Source organism: Oryzias melastigma, linkage group LG4 (genome assembly GCF_002922805.2).
Source record: "Oryzias melastigma strain HK-1 linkage group LG4, ASM292280v2, whole genome shotgun sequence".
Lineage (NCBI taxonomy): Eukaryota > Metazoa > Chordata > Actinopteri > Beloniformes > Adrianichthyidae > Oryzias > Oryzias melastigma.
The window spans coordinates 5,455,781-5,475,148 of record NC_050515.1 but is presented as its reverse complement, the minus strand read 5'-3'; the positions used below and the strand labels follow the sequence as shown (position 1 = coordinate 5,475,148).

The 19,368-nt window shown below is 38.5% G+C and overlaps 2 protein-coding genes across 3 annotated transcripts in view; both read right to left on the bottom strand.

Moving 5' to 3' along the window:
- dnttip2 (deoxynucleotidyltransferase, terminal, interacting protein 2) overlaps positions 1–4,013 on the bottom strand; it is an 8,915-nt gene extending 4,902 nt beyond the window's left edge. Inside the window, exons 1-2 of one of the 2 annotated variants that reach the window (XM_036211449.1) lie at positions 3,720–4,013; positions 1,530–3,274 (exon numbers count right to left, since the gene is read on the bottom strand). In XM_036211449.1, coding sequence (XP_036067342.1) covers positions 1,530–3,274; positions 3,720–3,794 — 1,820 coding nt within the window. In that variant the 5' untranslated portion in view covers positions 3,795–4,013. The remainder of the gene's footprint in view (positions 1–1,529; positions 3,275–3,719) is intronic. The other variant, XM_024278811.2, reaches the window with a different exon arrangement.
- A 1,310-nt stretch (positions 4,014–5,323) lies between these two features.
- On the bottom strand, positions 5,324–14,540 carry gclm (glutamate-cysteine ligase, modifier subunit). Its single transcript, XM_024279219.2, has 7 exons — positions 14,201–14,540; positions 13,452–13,514; positions 12,750–12,834; positions 12,265–12,321; positions 11,989–12,188; positions 10,162–10,276; positions 5,324–6,071 (listed from the first exon to the last, which is right to left on the bottom strand). Exons 1-7 carry the CDS (start codon positions 14,324–14,326, stop codon positions 5,902–5,904), a joined length of 816 nt encoding a protein of 271 aa, XP_024134987.1. The 5' UTR covers positions 14,327–14,540; the 3' UTR covers positions 5,324–5,901.
- Between the last annotated feature and the right edge of the window lie 4,828 nt (positions 14,541–19,368).

Genomic DNA, 19,368 nt, shown 5'->3' with positions numbered 1-19,368 from the left:
AAATTTAAAAAATCGTGATTTTATTTTTTTGCCATATCGCCCAGCCCTAGCTTGATGTAAATACATGTCAATAAATAATATTAATAATGAAAAAAATATTTTTTTGCTACACATTTAGAGTTAATGTTGATTATTTCTTCAATAAAAACTGATCTAGGAAAATACTTGTGGACTTTAGCTTCATCATCTGGACAAAAACGAGAGAACTTTCCCTCAGAAATGAGGCTTTGGGTCACTTAAAGACCCACTCCATAAACTGTTTGTTTTCTCTGTTTTAACATCGAGGACGTATAGGTTTAAAAATATTAAGCTTAAAGTTGAATTTCTGAGTATTTATTTAAATTGATGTGAATCAGCTTGTTACATAAAATCTATAGTAGGTGGACCATAAGCCTTCTGCAACATCTTTATGTTTGAAAATAGAACAGGTTTCTTGATTTTGGCTAAAAACAATAACAATTTAAATAACACTGCTTCGCTTTTAGTTTGAAAAAGTGTCTCTATTAGGTTAATGAAATCGTTTTAAGCTTAATAGATCAATAATTGTCCATAAAAGTAGAGATCGATCTAACACATAATGCTAAAGTCTGCTAGCTTGATGCTAACGTATAATGGGATTTCCCATAGGACGGCTAATGCTAACGCTCCATTGACCTAAATATATATTTCTGACTAAATAAACATCTTTATAAACTCACAGGAATTAATTTTCCAAACTCTTTTAAGGAAAACTTCTTAAAGTAACTATTTGTGGTCTAAAAACATTCTTTCTTCTCCTTCTGGAATGCTATAGTGCGATCGCCACCTAGTGGCCAAACTGAAACGCCCTCCAGTTGATGTTAACAATCTCATTATTTCACTAATACATTTTACAGAATGTGAATTAGATCAGATTAGAATGAATATCTGCAAAACATATATACAGATTACTAATGTATTTCTAAGCAAACATGTCTAAAAGTGTGACCTGTGTTAACTCAAAATTTAATTTAATTAAATTGAGTGGAATAAAATAATTGAATCTGTCAATTATTGCTCAAACCAGCCTTGGTTTCCATTGCAGTTTGTCAAATTTATCAGCTTCAATACGCGTCAAAAAACTTTTGTTTTTCAATAAATGCACATTTTTTCATAATTATTGAGTTTCCATTAGGCGAATTTAGTATTGAAAATCTGATTTGTTTAATTTAATGCTTCACAATAGTCTGTTTCTTATGAAAAATGTACTAATAATGAATTTAATCATTAATTTCCTTCGTAAGTGACTATAGTTTATAAGCAGGATAACGACCGTCAAGATGTACGTTATCAGAAATCAGCATTAACCCTCACATATCTGACACTGTCTATTGAAACAAAATCCAGACATTTTATTCATTTAGTTATTTCACTTAAACTATTTTTGGATGGCTTCCCTGTTTAAATTATTATTTTGGTAGACATGGATACATGGAGGTTAAACAATGTGGTTCAATCATAGACTCTTATGTCCACAAACTTGATCACGACTCTGAAGACTCAATACTTACAAATGAGAATTTCTGCTTGATAGCAAGATCTCTGCGTCTTCATCCTCCTCTTCCTCCTCATCCACAAACTCGTCTTCATCTGGCTCCTCCTCCTCCGATCTTTTGTTTTTGTCCTCCTCTCCTTTCCAGTCCGTGTAGTACTGCTGGTCGGGGTCTTGTCCGGGTCGGGTGTCGATCATAAACAGTCCTTCTACAGAAGCAGCTGCTGGTTTCGACTTGCTGGAAGTTTCTCCTCTCTCCTGGTCCATGTGATCCAGATCTTCCTGTGCGGAGCCTTCCTCCAGCTCTTCATCGAGTTCCTCGTCCTCGTCGCTGCTGTCCAGCAGGCTGAAGGCGGCCTGGGGTTGCTGCTTCGAGTCTGGAGCCTCCTGGGATCCACCTGCCGTTTCCTGGAGGTCCTCCACCTGCTGAGCATCCGGTCTGCAGACCTCCATGTGCTCCTGCTTCTCCTCTTCTTCCTGCTTCTTCTCCTCACAGGGTTTCATTTCTTGTTCTGTGTCCACAGGGAGCTCCTGCTTCTCCTCCTTCTCCTCCTCACAGGGTTTCATTTCTTGTTCTGTGTCCACGGGGAGCTCCTGCTTCTCCTCCATCTTTTCAGGGACCTTCTCACAGAATGTTACTGTAACCGATGGGGAGGCCTCAGATGATGGGAGGTTTTCCTGCATCATCTCAGACGAATCAGCTGACGGCTCCCCCTGCTGGTCTTTGACTGTAACTGCAGGCCTGCTCTCATCTTCATCACATTGTGTTGTGTCAGTCTCCTCTTTTTCTTCCTCGTTGGCACTGAGACCAGCATCGTTCTTCTCCTCTGTTAGCTCGGTTGCTTCTTCTTCCAACAGCGTCTTTTCTGCAACCACTGTGGTTTCTAGTTTAGAGTCATTTAGAGAAGTTTCCTCCTCGTCCGACTCCACCACCGCAGCCCTGTTCACCCTGGAGATCTGGCGCCTCCTGCTGGCCGTCCCAGAGCTCGCACGGCTGCTGCACGGCGTGGAATGAAGCTCCACATCCTCGGAATCGGAATCCCTTGCAGACGGAGTCTTCCCTCTCCTACGTGCGCTGGAGCTATACGTGGGTCCGGACTCAAAGCCGTCAGAATCCCACGACGGGGGCTCGCTGACTGTGGACGCCGCCCTGCTTCTTGTTGTTCTGGTCTGCCGGGCCGGGACACTCTCTTTGTGCGCGGGAATCGAACGTTTTGGTCTTCTGGGGGTCTGCTCAGAGACGCTGGAGGTGCAGCTGTCCGAGAGCTCCGAGTCGACGGGTTTAGCCGCCGACTTGTTGCGAGTAGATCTCCTCTGACTTCTTGTGACTCTCAGCTCCGTAGACTTGATCTCTGTAGCTCCTCCCACCTCAGGATGACCCGCGACAGAACTCTCAGAACCCGTCTTCCTTCTCGTGCTCCGGCGGGTCCCGTAGCCCGGTTTTGATGCGGCGGAGGAGCAAGACTCCACATCAGAGATCTCATTCTCTCCCCTCCTTGTCTGGGTTCTCCTCCTCCTCGCCATGGTTTGGGTCGAGGGAGCCGACTCGGCGGAGTAGCAGGAGTCCAAGTCGGACGTGTCTGCTTCATGGGCGGAGCCTGGCGTGGTGGGGGGCTGCTGAGTATTGCGGAGTCTGGACACTCTGCTGCTTCTTCTCTTCATGGAGGCTGCAGACGGTGGAGGTCCTTCATCGCTCTTCTCCTCAGGACGGACAGGAGTCTCTTTAACGGATCTCCTGGTCCTCCGCACGGTGGAGGGAGTGGCCTGTGAGGGAGAGAAAACCATCGTTACATCGGATTAAAACTAAATTACTTTGAAGTATTTGTCCCTGCTCTTAAACACCGAATCTCAGAGGAAAACACGTGATATTACAGGAAGTGTTATTATTTATACACCTGTGTAAGTGAGTAGAACACCTGAGTTTAACTATTTAATGACTGAGTAAAAAGTTTTGCTCATTTATTGTATTTAAAAATAAAAATATGGACCAGTTTCTTTCGAATTAATCATCAATCAGACCAGAAGTTGATCAAAGTCTCCATCCCTCCTTGTTTTATTGTTGTTTTCCTTCTCAAATTAAAATATTTACAAACTGAGAGAGTGTCCACGTGACGCCCCGGCGTCTCCACGCTCGCTTCATTCGTCCAGCCCTCGCGCCTCTCCGGAACCCTCCCGGCTCTAACTACCTCCACACTCCCCGGACTCCTACCTGGACATCGGGCCGCTGCTCCGTCGGCGTTTCGGAGGGAGAGCGCGCGCGTGCTCCTCTCCTGGTGGCCACCATCTTTGCTCGACACCACAGACTCGTTCACTTCCGGTGTCAAGTAGACTCGACCAATGGAATGCGGAGCTCTTCCGGAGCGCCGCAGGCTGACGAAACGATCGCAGAGCGCGCGAGGATTACAGTTAAAATACTTCAGAAAAATAATATTTGACCTCCACTTGTCAAGAAATATAAGTAATTTGTTTCTAACCTTTAAGGCCAACAATATTAATCACATTTTAGAAGTAAAAGTGGACACGTTAAAGCTTTAACAAAGTACTTAGATTAAATTACAAAAAAGGCACGTTTCTAAATTAAACCTTTAATGTGATTTTTTCTTTTGTTTTTTGTTAGTGCTTATTTTGTTCAGAGCTTTAAAACAAAGAAAAAAAATGATTTCATATGTATTTGTAATATAAAAAAAAACTATAAAACAAAGAACAAAAAGTACTTGTATGTATTTGTAATAATAAAAAAAACCTTAAAACAAAGGGAAAATGCATTTACATGTATTTGTAATATTTGTTAACCAAACAAAGCAGTCCATGACAGTTTATGTACAGTTAACCCCCCCCTCCCCCCAAAAAAAAAAAAAAAAAAAAAAAAAAAAAATTAGTCACTTTGTTTAAATGGAATTGAAAACAAATTTCTGTTTGTTTTTCCAAAGTGCTGGCACTATTTTTTTTTTACCTGGAAAACACCTGTCCTTTTAAAGTTGCTTTAAAGTGACTCAAGAGTATATTTTAAATATGACCTAAAATGATTTTAAAAAAACAAGTGAAATCTGTTCAAATCTACCTTAGTCTTTTGATGATTATCAGGATCAGATTTGTCCCCTAAAGTTGGACTTCCTCCTTATCTGATGTGATCATTTTATCTAGTCAGTTTAAATTGTGTAGAATTTTAAATAATTGAAAAGAATTAACACTCGTGTAGTCACAGTCGATAACCTGATTTTAGATGACGTCTGAAGAGGATTTAAAACATCAGATTGTTCAGGTCATTCTGGTCGTTATGTTGGGAAAGTTTAACTTATCTCATTGAATCGTTTGCATTTCAATCTCAATTTCAAGTATTAATTGTGTATTTGAAAATAATATGAGATTCAAGAGTCTCACAAAAACATGTACAACATTTTATTTAGTTTTAAGTTAATATAACTAAATTGTTGCTTTAATGGTATTAACAAAAAGTTAGAAATTCAAATATTCTGAGCCTTGAAATCCTTTCAGCATTTAGAAAAGTAGTTTTAATTCTGGTGCCTCTCATTTGAGTTAATTAATCACATTTTCAGAAATAAAAGTTAAGACTTTAAAGCTTTAAAAAAAAAAGTACTTAAATTACAAAAAAGGACAAGTTTCTACATGAAATCTTTTGTCTTTTGTCTATTAAATTCAAAATCCCGTCAAATGACATTTTTTTGTGCCAGCTTTGTTGGATCTTTTATTAAATTTCAACTTGATTTTTTTTAAATATAGTTTTAGCAGCATTCCCAATTTGTAGTGAGGTTTCACTTGTTGCCATAGCGACATATCAAAGCCATCAGACTGTTCATCTCAAAATATTCCTTTATGCTTCATCAGATGAATTAAACGAGCACATGTGGTCAGACGGGCGAACGCCCTCGTGAACAGCAGTTAGAAAACAAGAATGATAAAATAGCCGTATATACACACGTGATCTTATCCTCAATCTGACTCATTATACAATCAACAACTGCCATTTTTTTTAGGAATGTAAAGTTCTGTTATTGCTTGAAAAAAAATCTGATCAAATCTGTTTTGGTTTTTGATTAAAATAGGAAACATTCTTTATTAAAATCAACATTTTCTACCCGACCGAGTCAGAAGATCAGATTTAAAGCTGCACTCGTTGAGAAGAAAGCAGAGAGGAAGTGATGGATGAGGCACTTTACATGAAACAGTTCAATAACCTTCGACATCTCTAGTGGATGAGCAGCTGTCAGTGTGAATGAGTTTCTTCATGATGACTTCCTGCTCCAGCTACGGACAGGAAAAGCTTTTCTGGAAGATCTTTCCCCTTCATGACCCGAACTGCGACTGTACACCGAATGAAAACGGAGGAGAATGGCTTCATCCGTGGCGCTTTGATCTCTTCGTTTGGCGTGCTAGGGCTCCACCCTCTTTGCGCTGACGAGGTAGCCCTTGGACTTGAAAATGCCGCGGCTCTTGACGATGACGGAGTAGCGGAGGACCCACTCCAGCCTCCAGTCGGCGATGCTCTGGTCCTGCGCTCCGTCCCGCATGGCCTCCAGGAAGGTTTCTGCCGACATTAACTCTGCAAAATACGACGGAGTATTAGGGACACTTTATAAAGAAAAAAATATACGACTTTAAATCTCCTAAATTTGCGAGAAAAAAGTTGTTACTGCTAAATTACGAGAATAAAGTCGTATATTTATGACTTCAAAAGTCAAAGGCTAAATTTACGACTTTTAATCTCGTAAATCTACGAGATTTAAATACATAAATTAATGAGAAAAGAACCAAAGTTGTCCGTTTATCAGAGACGTGCTCGAAGATGAGAGACGTGGAGTATCTTGTGAAGATTTAATTCCAGATCGGTGTTAAAAACAAAGAAATTCTGAACCTTTTGGTGATTCAAAACCAAATTATTTCCTGGTTCGGTGTCCATAATGCAGAGTTTCATATGTAAAATAAAGAGCTCAGAAATACATGCTCATCAGGACCGTCTCTTTATTTTGCCTTTCATTTCCCAGAAGCCCTTTCACCACCATGTCTCTGTGATGCGCAGAAACCAGAGACCAAAGGAGAAAGTAAACAGTTCTCCGGACGCCTCCTTCTCCAAATGAAACGTCTCGTTTCAGCACAAAACAACACTGAGAAATGACAGCTGTCTGTTAGCACAAGAACATTGAAAATTCTGAAAACTCGTCCTCTTCAGACGGAAGCATCACAGAGTTGGAGGAGATCTGGTCTGTCGCGGAGAAAGAAATGACTGGAGGTGAACAGCTGCTTCATTAACGTAATCTGCAGAGATCCTGCAAGCCGCCATCAACGAATAAAACACGAATAAACTGTATATCGAATAAAAAAACTTCCAAACATTTGAAATATTTTAAACATTCAGATGAAATCCAAGATGTTTTTCTCAGTTTGGTTGGTCTGCTTTAGCCCACGGCATAAGTTCGCAGGACTGTAGGCTCCCCTCCACTTCAATCAATGAGAGAAAAAAGTCATAAATTTACGAGATTAAAAGTTGTCATTTTACGAGAAAAAAAATTGTAATATTTTTTTTTTTGGTGGCCCTAATACTCCATCATAGAAAAAAGAAAAAAAAAATCATGATAATTCACTGCTAAGACTTCCGGTCAGAAGAACCGGCTCTTTACTGCGGAGCGTCAGGAGTTCATCAGAAATTCACCTCAGAGTTGTGGGTGGTTGGTGTGGAGTAGGCCCGCCCCCTTAAAATAACAAAATTTTTCACATTTTCTCCTGCTAGCTTACAACTCCTCACACCTCCAACCTATCATTTATGGTGCAACAAAAACTGAGCAATCCAGCTGTAAAACAAAGACGTTCATGGATCTATTTGTCTGTAAGAATGGAGCAGAGCAGGGAGCCAGTTGGAGCATCTCCATCACACCTACGAGCTTTTTCCAATTCCATTTACTCCTGATTCACAACAATCTGAAGAAAGAAAATGCAATTTTAATCCAAATTTACTCCACAAATGGCCTCAATCATCAGGAAAATGACACCAAAAAAACAGTAGATAAAACTCAACATGTTTATACCACTGTCCAGTTGAATGCTTTATTCTGATTGGCTCCTGGGTGTGAATTAAAAAGTGATAATCTACAATGAAAAAAATATCGATTCAGTGAAATATCAGAAATACTTTATTTGGTGATATTTGTATCCACATAAAATCCTGCCAAGGTTATATTCAATGATTATTTAAAAGAAAGCATGTAGTTCGGTCTTACTTTTGATTTCCACTTAAATATTTAACTGACCAAATTAAAAAAGCACCACGAATTTTGATGGGTAAAAGCAACTTATTTTGATCATTAAATAACATTTATTTTACAATTTTACTGCAGTGAAAAATGTTTTAATATTCAGATAATTCTTAAGTAATAATTTAAAAAAAAAGTTAAATATCGTCTGGTACTTTCTACAATATGTATCGTGACGTGTATCACGATACAATACGTATCGCCAAACTCTTGCTGCTTAGTGATAATTTTAATTTTGTAAAAAAAAAAAATAATAATCTAAAAGAAAAAAGTACTAAAAATTGATTAAATATTGATTTTTTTAAGTGGTATAAGTGGGATAATTCTCTTTTAAGCGTGCACTCATTTCTGATAATGCACAGTTTGTCAGGCATTATCCCTTTGATTAAAATATCAAGATAGTTTGTGACTAATCACAACCTCACACTCCCTTTAATAGCTTTCTTATCATGTTAATGTTTGTTGTGAGACAGTTTTCACTCACTGTGTCATGAATTATTTACGGTATAATTTTTTTACACTTTTTATGTATTTATTTGTTACACTTCATTGTGTTCTGCGTCCTGATTGGCTGTTGACCTTGTCAATCAATCTTCTCCGTCTGCTCTACAGAATGAGTTCTAATTTACACAAAAACTTCAATTATAATCAGATCTGTGTTTATTCTTTAATCCTGGACTGAGTTTTCTATAAATGTTGGAACTTTGAGTTTAAAAAAAAGAGAAAAGTGTGAAAATGTTCACGTCTTAAAAGGGTTATTTTTAGAACGTAACCCCTGAGATAAAAGACTGTACTTCAAACTAAAGATTAATCACAGTTAGTCAGTATTTTTTCATTACAGCTTGCAGTGTTTCTAATGTACTCTGAGACTACGATGGTTTGAGCCTCCGAGGATTTAGAACGTGAATCCTTTAGTGTTGGATGTTCTTTCACGGGACTGCAGACGACCTTCGGCCCAGTCTGCACAATGTTGCTTCAGTTCACTGCGTTTGGCCGTTAACTGATCCGACGTTGTGAAGGTTGTGATCGTGTTGCAGCACGCAGGACCCATAACATGATTCCTGTTGTGTTTTTGTCTCCGTCATGATATGAACACAGAGTTGATCCACACAGAAGAAGTCTCCAGGAATGAGACTAATTTTAAAGATTACAGGAACTCGAGAGTAAAAATGTTTACAGAACAAACAATCAGTAAAAGTCAATGACTTTGTTTACTTTAGTTCTATTTGGATTTCTAAAATGTTTTATTCTTTAGTTTAATTTGAAAAATAAAGTGTTTATGTGTTTTTCTAAAGTGCTATTAAAAGAGAAGATAAATGCTGATGATTGTTACTTTTATTATTGCTGAGTCATGAATTCCAAAGGGTTTTATTGATATGACGTTTCCATGGCAACTGCTTATCGGGCTGCATAAGAAGTCTTTTATAAACCAGGACAATGAGGCGGTTGTGTCATACTCTGTTGATCTTTAAACTTTTATTTGGCTTGTTAACATTGACTGTATATAAAAAACTGGACTGGGTGACCCCGCCCTCTTCCAAACAGGAAGTGCTCCGCGATACGAAGCGCAAATCATGCAGACACAAAAATGACGACAATTAAAAGAGCAAAACGAATTATTTAAAAAAGAAAGCGACATTTTAGAAATCGAAATAAACTTTCAGAAACCAAAAAAAAAACAAAAAATGAATCAAAATAAAATTAAACATTTTGGAAAACTTTCCAGAAATCTAAATGAAATGTTAAAAAGTGAAACCCAACAAGAAACCGGAATAGCTAGGTACTATTGGATCATGATGTTTGATTTTCTTCAAAGGCATCCGTATACCAATAATAATTCTAAATCATTTTTATTTAAAATGAAGGACAAACTTCATCATCCAGTCAGAGACGTCCCATAAAACCTGCAGGTTCATCAAGTGAAATTTAAGACCTTTTTAAGGTCATGTGCACCACAAGTTAAGACCAATTTGTTGGCCATCAAAAACTTTCATATTTTCTGAATTTTTTTTAATGATTAGATTCAGAAAGATGAAGATTTATAGGTAAATTCATAAAACAAAAGAAGCAGAGACAAAAGCTAATGGTTACAGCTGGATCCAAATGTATTTTAGCTTTTGAAATCATAACTTACTTTATAAATACACATTAGCCGTCCTATGGGAAATCCCATTATACGTTAGCATTAAGCTAGGACTTTAGCTTTGTGTGCTAAATCTATCTATATTTTTATGAATCGATTATTGATCTATTAAGCTAAAATCAGGTATTCGATTTTTAAGACCCGTCAAAGACGGACTGAAAGGAGTGGAGCAGCTGCTCTCAACCGTTCAAAGCCCTCGACTGGACTGAGAATCGACATGGAAATCTGGGGGTGAATCTGACCTTTGGGGTCGCTGTGCGTGAGCAGCTGGATGTCGAACTCTTTTGCGAAGGCCGTCAGGTCAGGGGGCATGACGCAGCAGGAGGCCAGGTTGACCTGGTTGCTGCTGGGCTTAACCTGCTCCCAGAGAGGACAGGAAGTCAAAAACATCGACAAAACAAACATGTCAGAATGATTGACATGATTCAGCCTTTAACCCTTTTAACACCGGAGCTCCAGTGATCATTTTCTTTGATTTATTATAATTTTTTAATCGTTTACATGATCATTCCAGTAGATTTTAAAGGAGAAAAGCGGCGTGAGCCGCTTTTCTCCTTTAAAATCTACTGGAATGATCATGTGTACAATAAAAAATTACAGTATGTCAAAGATTTTATGTTTAAGCGTCACCGGCAACGCCTCAGGTGTTAAAGGGCTAAAAAAAATGAACATTTTAAACTGTAACTGGGTTTTAACTAACTGTGTTTAGTCAGTACAACTGTGGAACCATCATTAATCCTGGTGTCCCACAAGGCTGTGTGCTGGGCCCACAGCCAATGTTTTTCTCCTTCAGAATCTACTGTAATTATTGTGCTAACAATTAAAAAGTTACGGCGTGTTAAATATTTTGTGTTTAAGTGTCACCAACGACACCTTGTGTGTTAAGGGGTTAAACTTAGCGAAGGTATCAAACCTCAAATGTTTTATTTTAAATTAAATGAATCCCGATTCTCATGAATTCTACCATTTAATCCTAAATCAAATTCTTGTTTGATTTCGTGTTTAAAACTAATTTAGTTTGGCTGTAGAAACCTGTTTTTGACAGAAATAATTTTTTGAACTGAAAAAAAGCGCAACTTTTATTTCTAAAATTATGAAAATAATTATTTTTTTTCCATTAAATACCAAAAAAGTATATATTTTTGCCTTAAAAAGTACAAAAATATTGTAATAAATTGCTAAATTTTAATGAATCAATAAAGGATCTTGTCAACGATTTAATTTTTCATGAATCAGTCATTTTGTTATATAAATATTAGTCACACAAAACAAATTTATGGAGAGTAAAATATTGAAAGTTATTTAATGTTTTAAGTTGATTTATTCTGGAATAATATTCCTGCCTTTTATTATTCATAATTATGTTAAAAAGTTACAGTTTTAAAGTGGACATTCTGCTAGCTTTGTGGACTATTTTGGACTATTAAGATTTTTAAGCTATTTTGGAGCATGTAGCTAATATTTTAGCTACATGCTAGCTGTTTTGGCTAACATTTCTTTAAGACTGTTTTGGAGTTAAGCTAATATTTACACGCTAGCTGTTATAGCTAATTTAGACTTTTAAAAAGGATTTAGGCTCCTTTGAAGTTTAGCTATTTTTTCAGCAACATATGCTAGCTGTTTTAATTGTAATCTTTTTTTTAGTTTTGGGCTAATTTAGCATTCAGCTAACATTTTAGTTGGCTATCAGATTCAGCATCTTCAGCGGCCAAATTCATCTTACAGCGTTCACTCTAGCATTATTGCAGGTAATGCTATATATCTAGTTTATAATTATGTTAAAAAGTTTTAACATTTTTTAAAGTTTTAAAAATGTAGTTTTAGAGTGTTCAATAAATGTTTATCTTGTTTGGTCCGCGACCTAAGGGGTGGATTTTGGAACCTTTTGTGATCGAGTCCGAATCTCCTGTTTTAAATGTATAGAAGTTGCCTCATTTAATTTGATCCAAGACTGACATTTCTCTCAGTGAAAATTGAATGTATTTTAGCTTAAATAATAACATTTACCTTCATAGATTCCCTAAGAAACAAGTAATTCAAAATCTTTAAAGCCATGAAATCTCTCCCACCTGAGCCCAGTTGTACAGCTGCTCCAGCAGATCTTTATCCAGGTCAGACGTCCCAATGGCTGCTATCTTCTGACTCCTGACCAGAGCCTCCAGTTGCTCCCACGCCGGCTGCAGGTGAGCCAGACTCTGGTCGGCCTCCAGAGGTGGAGGGGGGGCGATGATGACAGAGTCCAGCTGGGACACGGCCAGGGTCTGACAGGCTGGAGAGGAGAGACGGGAAGAACTGTACTGCAGAAAACATGAAACGGCAAATGTTTGAGGAGATCCAAAACTCACCCAGATCCACAGCGTCTCTGATGGCGGACAGACCCGCCTCACACAGGAAGAGCTTCACTGCAAAGAAGAGGAGGTGTCAACATAGAGTATCTAATCTCTAAGTAATTATGAAGTAATTATGTCAAAGAAAATGAGAATTCTCTTGATTTTGGCTAAAAACAGCAAAATCATAATTAAAAGAACTCTGAAAAAAGATCAAAAGAGGATTAGAGTGGGACTTTAAGACATTAGAAATGAAATGACATCTAGATTTATGACGACACAAAATCAACAAATATTCAATATTCCTTCTCATCTGATCAATATTTTAAAGAAAAGGCTTAAAAAAGTGACAAAACTAACCAAAAACAAGAACTTGTGCTCTTTTTCCTTCTACTTGCAAAAGCATCTCACAGAAATTCTTCCAGCGCAGGAAGATCATTTAGGTAAAATAGACTTTTCCTGATCCTTCATGGACTGACTTTAAACCATGAAGAGACTCTGACCTGAAACCTTCAGCTCCTCCCTCTCCTCCGGTGTGATAGCATCGGTCGCTTCAGGAAGAGAGCAGTCCAGAACATCTGGAAAATCCTGAAAACAGAAAGAATCCGATTCAACAATCCCACATTTAACAAAAAACAGAAAACTGTTGGATTTAGGAAATCTAAAACTGCTTTGACTTTTCCTCAAATGTTATGAAAGATCTGGGAATACATGGCAAAAAAAACGGCTGACTGAAACGGGCCGGCGCTGTTTTGTGGAAACGGCGGCTTAACTCAAACTTCCCTCTTTCCAGTCTAGTGGGTGTGGGAATAAAAGAGGCGGCAGATTAGCTGAACTCAGCAAAACAGACAGCAGGAGGGAGCTCAGCAGATCTCGTGGTCTCCACTTTGGAGCCCACAAACAACTTTCAGAACCTGATATACAGAAACGTTCGATTCTTGGGAAAGAAAAATTCTTGAAAAGGAGGATTTACTTCTAAAAACCTCCTAAACTCTCAGAAAGTTGCATGTTTGGAATTCCATCGCTGCGTGAACATCCGCTCTGACAGGTTCTTTTTAGAAAGCTCACTTTGATGTCTGTTCCTTCAAAGCAACTCCGACCAGGAATTTTAGAGTTCACGCCACAGTTTAAAACAGACAATACATAAAAAACAGACTCACACATCAGATTATAGCCTTAACAGATTATGAGAGGCGTCTTCTCACCGGTGATGCTGCTTTTTTCATGGACACCCAGTCAGTCATTGTGGCTTGAATGCAGTCTCGAAGCTAAAAAAGCAGACATCACATTAAAATAAAATCCAAAAACTAAAGCAGAGGCTGAAAATATTTAAATTTAACACAAACTAACATAAATGAACAGCTTCTAACTGACTCTAATAGTAACAAATGATTATTAAATTAAGAATTATGACAGACACTGTATATTTCCAAAAGCAAATATAATTCTGTTTTTAAAATACTTTTATTTTGATAAGCGTCAAAACAACTTCCGCTTTCCTTAAAAACATCACAACCCAGAGAAATTTCTGAATTTATTTGTCAAACCAACAATAAAAATGATTAAAATCAACTTTTATGAAAATACCCAGACTGTAAAATAATCCAGAACAACCTGATTTATTCCTGTCAGACTTTTTAATAAATAATCTACAGGAGAGGCAGCAACTTCCGGAGTATTCCCGTGTATTTAAGCTGTTGGTCAGCGTTTTCTCAAAACTTGCAGTGTCATTGTGTTTTTATGGACTCCTCCCCTTTGGCTTCATTAACCACACGTTTTCTGATTGACCCTTTTATCCAGAAATGGCTGAAAATGTTCGCAGGTGCATAACCGTCACGCGGGCTTTTTCCCTCTGTATCCGTGAGGAATTTTTGCTTTAAACCAACATGACGGCTAAGCTAGCCGGCTAAACAGACTCACCGCCGCTCCTCCTCCTCATTTGACAGGTTCTTACCTCCTCGCTAGTGGAGCACGGGCACTTCTTCTTCATCCGACTCCGGTTCACCAAATTCCCGGTGTGGAGCCTGAACGTCTTGGCGCGGCTCAGCAGCACTTTGGGTTCAGTGTTTTGGGGATCCATTGAGGCGCTTTTCCAAGCTAGCAGCTCGCTAACCCGAGTAAATGCGCTGAGGAGAAACGGTTTGCGCTGCGTCAAAGACTGAGGGTCAGACAGTGCGGGCCGGAGGGAAGGCGGACTGTCCGGTACGAAGGGATGTCAGGAAGACTCGCCTCGCGGCGGGTTGGAAGCATTGGAAGTCACTGTACTAAAGTCTCGCGAGAAATTGCGCAAGTTGGAGTCTGGTCATTATTTACTGTATAAAGAAACATTTGTTTACAATCAATGGTAGTAAAAGCACAATTACTTAAAAAAAACAATTCAATGAGTCAATATTATTCTAATTATTGGAAAAATAGTAAGAAAACATCAATACAGTCTTCTGTAAGCTATGCAAAATGAACAAAAGCAATATTTTAAATGAAATAAAACAATATAAAAACATAATAGTTAGAAAACGCATATTTTTGATTTTTGTATGCTCTCATTTGACACCCTTCTAAAGTATTCTGGCCCCTTCCCAGCCCCTAATATAAAATGCTCTAGCTCCGACCCTGATTATATCATTTTTTTTAAAATTATGCTGTTTTTAGCCAAAAAAGTGTACGTTTCTAGAACAGTTTCTGTATAGCGACAGGACTTAGTTAGAAATCGGTTTCAAAGTTGTGATTGTTAGTAGAGAGTAAGCCAACCCCTTTTCCCATCATCCATCCTGTTAGCTTACAGCCCCAACATTAAAAGTGCAACAAAAATGGCAAGCAATTTTGGACCCATTCAGACGTATAGTTCTGATCCAGATTCCAGCTTGGAAGAGAAAAACAATCCTCGAACGTCTGTTCATGGATTTATTTGTCTGCAAGTGGATCCATCGGAATGGAGCAGAAAACTTATGGCCTGCCGATTGTAGTTTGCGATTACAAGCTTTTTCAAACTGTATTTTTTTTTGTCTGCTCCTGATTCACAGCGATTTGAATAAAGAAATAATCAGAATCACAATTTCTGTCTTTATTTTATTTATCACGAGAAAAATGCAAGAAAAACAGGATTTTTATTGGAGTGGACCTTCAAGGTCGTCCCGTTTCTCCATGATCTCAGCATCGCTATATTTTAGTCCACAGAGGTTGGTGGTTATCTCGTGGTAAACGCAGTTTCACCTCCTCATTCTGCAAAGTTAACTCAAGAATATGAGTCCAGGCTACAGTTCTGCTCTTCCTGAGACTTTGTTTGGGCCAGGATGGAGTCATAATGTTGTCTTATTGCTGCTTCCTCGTCACGATTACTTTGGAGATCTTTTAGGAGAAGGCGATCCTTCTCCCTCTTGAGCCACTGTTCCAGAGGTTCCAGGGTGGTGGTTTGGCTCCTCTTTATGCAGTCATAATTGATCACTGCAGGATCCTAAAGTCTCATTTGCAGTTCTTGAAGTCTGAGGTTGGTGTTGGTCTGTCAGGAGATCAGTGTTTCTTCCAACAGTCTTCTAGAGGCTTTTGGTCCTGGACCTCCTTGCCTAGAAAATCCATCTTCTGTCAGTGCGAATGGAGGACTGTCGTCACATCTCACTGGAATCCTGGGTAATGGATCATAGATTGATTCTTCTGGACTGGATCATTGGAACAGATTCTTGTACATGCAGTTCCTCAACAAATCCGCTAGGTGGCAGTGTTGTATTTGCACTGTTTTTTACCAAACCAGATCAAAATGAGAACTACTCAGAAAATGTATATTTTTATACATGTAGAATAAAATGCATGCATTTTTTTATTCCTTAAATACATTTAAACACATTTCTAATAGTAACTAGGATGTATTTTACATGTCATTTAATTAATTCTGGTTTTCAAGACATGTTTTGATTTTATTTTTTATTTCTATAATGATGTTGCATCATTTTGCCAAGAGGAGGTTCATTTATTTCCTAAAGTATTTTTGAACTGTAAATATCTAAAATACTGCCTTTAAAAAGCGTAAATTAAAATATAAAAAGTATAATTAACCTGGAAGCCAGAAGCATAACTCTTAAACAAGTGCGGATAATTCTGTAGCATCAAATTTTTACATTTCATGGTTAAAAAAAACATTTCCACTAGATCTTAAGTTGGTTTATTATTTTCTATAAACTGACAGATTTTGGTTGACTATGTTTATCAGTGTTTTATACAATGTGTGTTTTTATCTTTTTTTTATTATTGCCAGAGACATTATGCAAACACATAAAAAATCAACTTTCTTTTTGTGAGCTTCCTCTTTCCTGTTGCAATAAAATGATGACCAAATTCCCGAAATGACACAAGACTGCTCATGTGAAAGCGTTCCCCCCCCCCCTATGTAGCAATGGACTAGTCCATCAACAGCAGGTTAGACATGTACATAAAATACATTTATCGAACGTTTGAATGTGATTTAAATGTTCATATTTCATATTGGAATTCTTGACATTTAAAAGTGGACCAGTGAATAAATGATTTGATGGATGTTTAGTATAACCACTCCAGAGGGCCCCATGTTGTTTTTTGCCTGGAGCCCCAAAAGTCTGTAAGAGTTTAGAGAGGTTGAAACAATAAAATATCCGTACGACACGCCTACTTCACCCTTACTGTTTGGTGCAGTGTGATTCATGTGTTGTCCCCCTTTCCAACACATTCTCATCCCCAAGTCGCCACATGTTGACGTTTGGTTCAGGACCCTTCTCTTGACTTTTTGGGTGTTTTTTGGCGTGCTGGCTGTTTGTAAAATCAAGGGTCCACAACCCTCGGGACGTGGTACCGCATGTAGAACCGAATGCCCTCGGGATGCGTCCAGTACTGGTACCCAAACCCAGTACCCTGACCTTAACCAGGTACTGGTTCATGTTCAGTATTGTGTCCGTTTCGCGTCCGGTACCGCATCTGGTACTGGTTCGGGTCCAGTACCACATCTGGTCCGGTGTCGGATTAGGGTACCAGTACCGGGTTTGGGTACTAGATCGGATCTGGTTTGCGACCTGGAGGTTGGGGACTCATGTTTTATTGGGAACAGCCAGGACGTCCAAAAACTACGACTTAGGGACACCCAGAACCTCACAAAGTGACGGAGAACGGTCCTTAATGTCAACATGAGACGACTCGGAGAGAGAACGTGCTGCTCCTTCCCAATGCCATCCAGGGGAGCAGCAGAGATTCAGATTCCAGCTGGCTCGTCTGTGCTCCTGTTCCTGGCAGTGGACCTCGCCTCTGGCTCGACTCACGCCCTCAGCTGTCACAGGTCCATCTGGATGAAACCCATCTGCTACACCATTCAAACATGTAGTAGTAGAGCTAGATAAGCTAATTCTTATTTAACAGTCCTGGTACACCCAGAATCAGTTCTCCTTTAGAGTTTTTCTTTACCGAGAAGGAGGGTCTAAGGCAGGGATGCACAGTTTAGTTTAATTTGTTTATTTTTCATGACTGACTTTATGTTTTTGTACATTAACTGATGTGAAGCCCATTGAGACAACTGGATTGTGATATTGGGCTTTATAAATAAAACTGAATTGAACTGAATTACTAACCACTGCAACCTGTCACCTGCAGCATGCCCATAGATAAATGTGCACTAACATTTTTGCTCTACAGACTCACCGAGTGGTCTACAATCTTGATATTTCCTGCGAGCCACCTGCAAGTTTGACCTTTTTTTTTTAATCCACAGGCAACCTGTATCCACAGATAAGGTCAAGCTCAGGTTTGAACACTTAGAGAGAGCATCTTGACACAGAATTTTTTTCAAATCCAGTAGAAGGAACCAAAAAACAAAAACAAAGTTTAATTTCACTGCACATCCATCCATCCATGCATCCAGTATTTCTTGTATTGTTGTGCAGGAACTTGCTGCCTTTAGGGCTAAAGCGAGTTTACATTTAGTTTACTATTCTCTTGATAGTCCACATGCACACATCTAATGATGATTGAGTCGTCAACCCACTAAACGGGTTTCAGGACTCTGGGAGGAAGCCACATTGCCTGGGGAAGCCACGTGCATGATCAGGGAGAGTATGCAAACTTCTCACAAGAGACTCATCAGCCGGGATTTGAACCAGCTTTACTCTGAGTCTAAAACAGTCCTGAAATCAAGGTAACACAATCCCACTGCTCTCTGTATTAAAGTAAAACTCTGAGAGTCCAAAGAAATCTTAAAAACTGAAAAAAAGCCCTTAAATCTTTCCATCTTTTCTGAGAAAGGAGCCCGTTAAAGCCTCTGCCCACACAGACAAAACAAATATTCCACCAAATAAAAACTATAATTTTAAGATGTGAAACCGTCATATCTTACAGTCTGGTAGAAACATTTCTTCTATTTGATTTTCAGCTGACATCCATATTTATTCTTCTTTGTTGGTGCATTTTTGACTGCTGTTCTGTGGTCAATAGAATCAGAAAAACAAGAAGCACTTAAATTTGTTTTTACATGGAATCTTAGAGAAATCCTGTCTTTTGGACGACGTGTCCGTGTCTTCTCTGAAAGAGTTCTGCTGGAACATTTCAGAACAGAATTGTTGGGTTAGAACATTAACTTCCCATCCTAAAGTTGATCCACCTGAGGTTTGAGTTGCACAAGAAATCTTTTGCTGTACAGAAAGTTATGTGACCATAAAATGTGCAAATTGGCACAAAGCATCAAGCTCTGATACGATTTAGGACTTTAAATTTTTTCCACAAATTTCATTATTACATCAGTTTGTTCAGTGAAAATATGGAGCTGATTAAATTGGTGCTCAGAGAAAAAAACGTACACAGCTTATAAACTTTTGTGTTCTCCTATAATGTTTTAGTCACGCATACGTACGACATATTAAGGTGCTGCAGAATTCTGGGTCATCCAGGTCCAAAGAGCAGGGGTGTCAAAAATCCAAAACACACCTCAGGTCGTGGGACGAACAGGATAAACATTCATTAAACAATCTAAAACTACATTTTTAAAACTTTAAAACTGGAACTTTTTAACATAATAATGAACTAGATATATAGAATTACCAGCAATAATGCTAGTGTGAATGCTGTAAGCTGAATTTGGCCGCTGAAGATGATGAAATTGATAGCTAAAAACGCTAA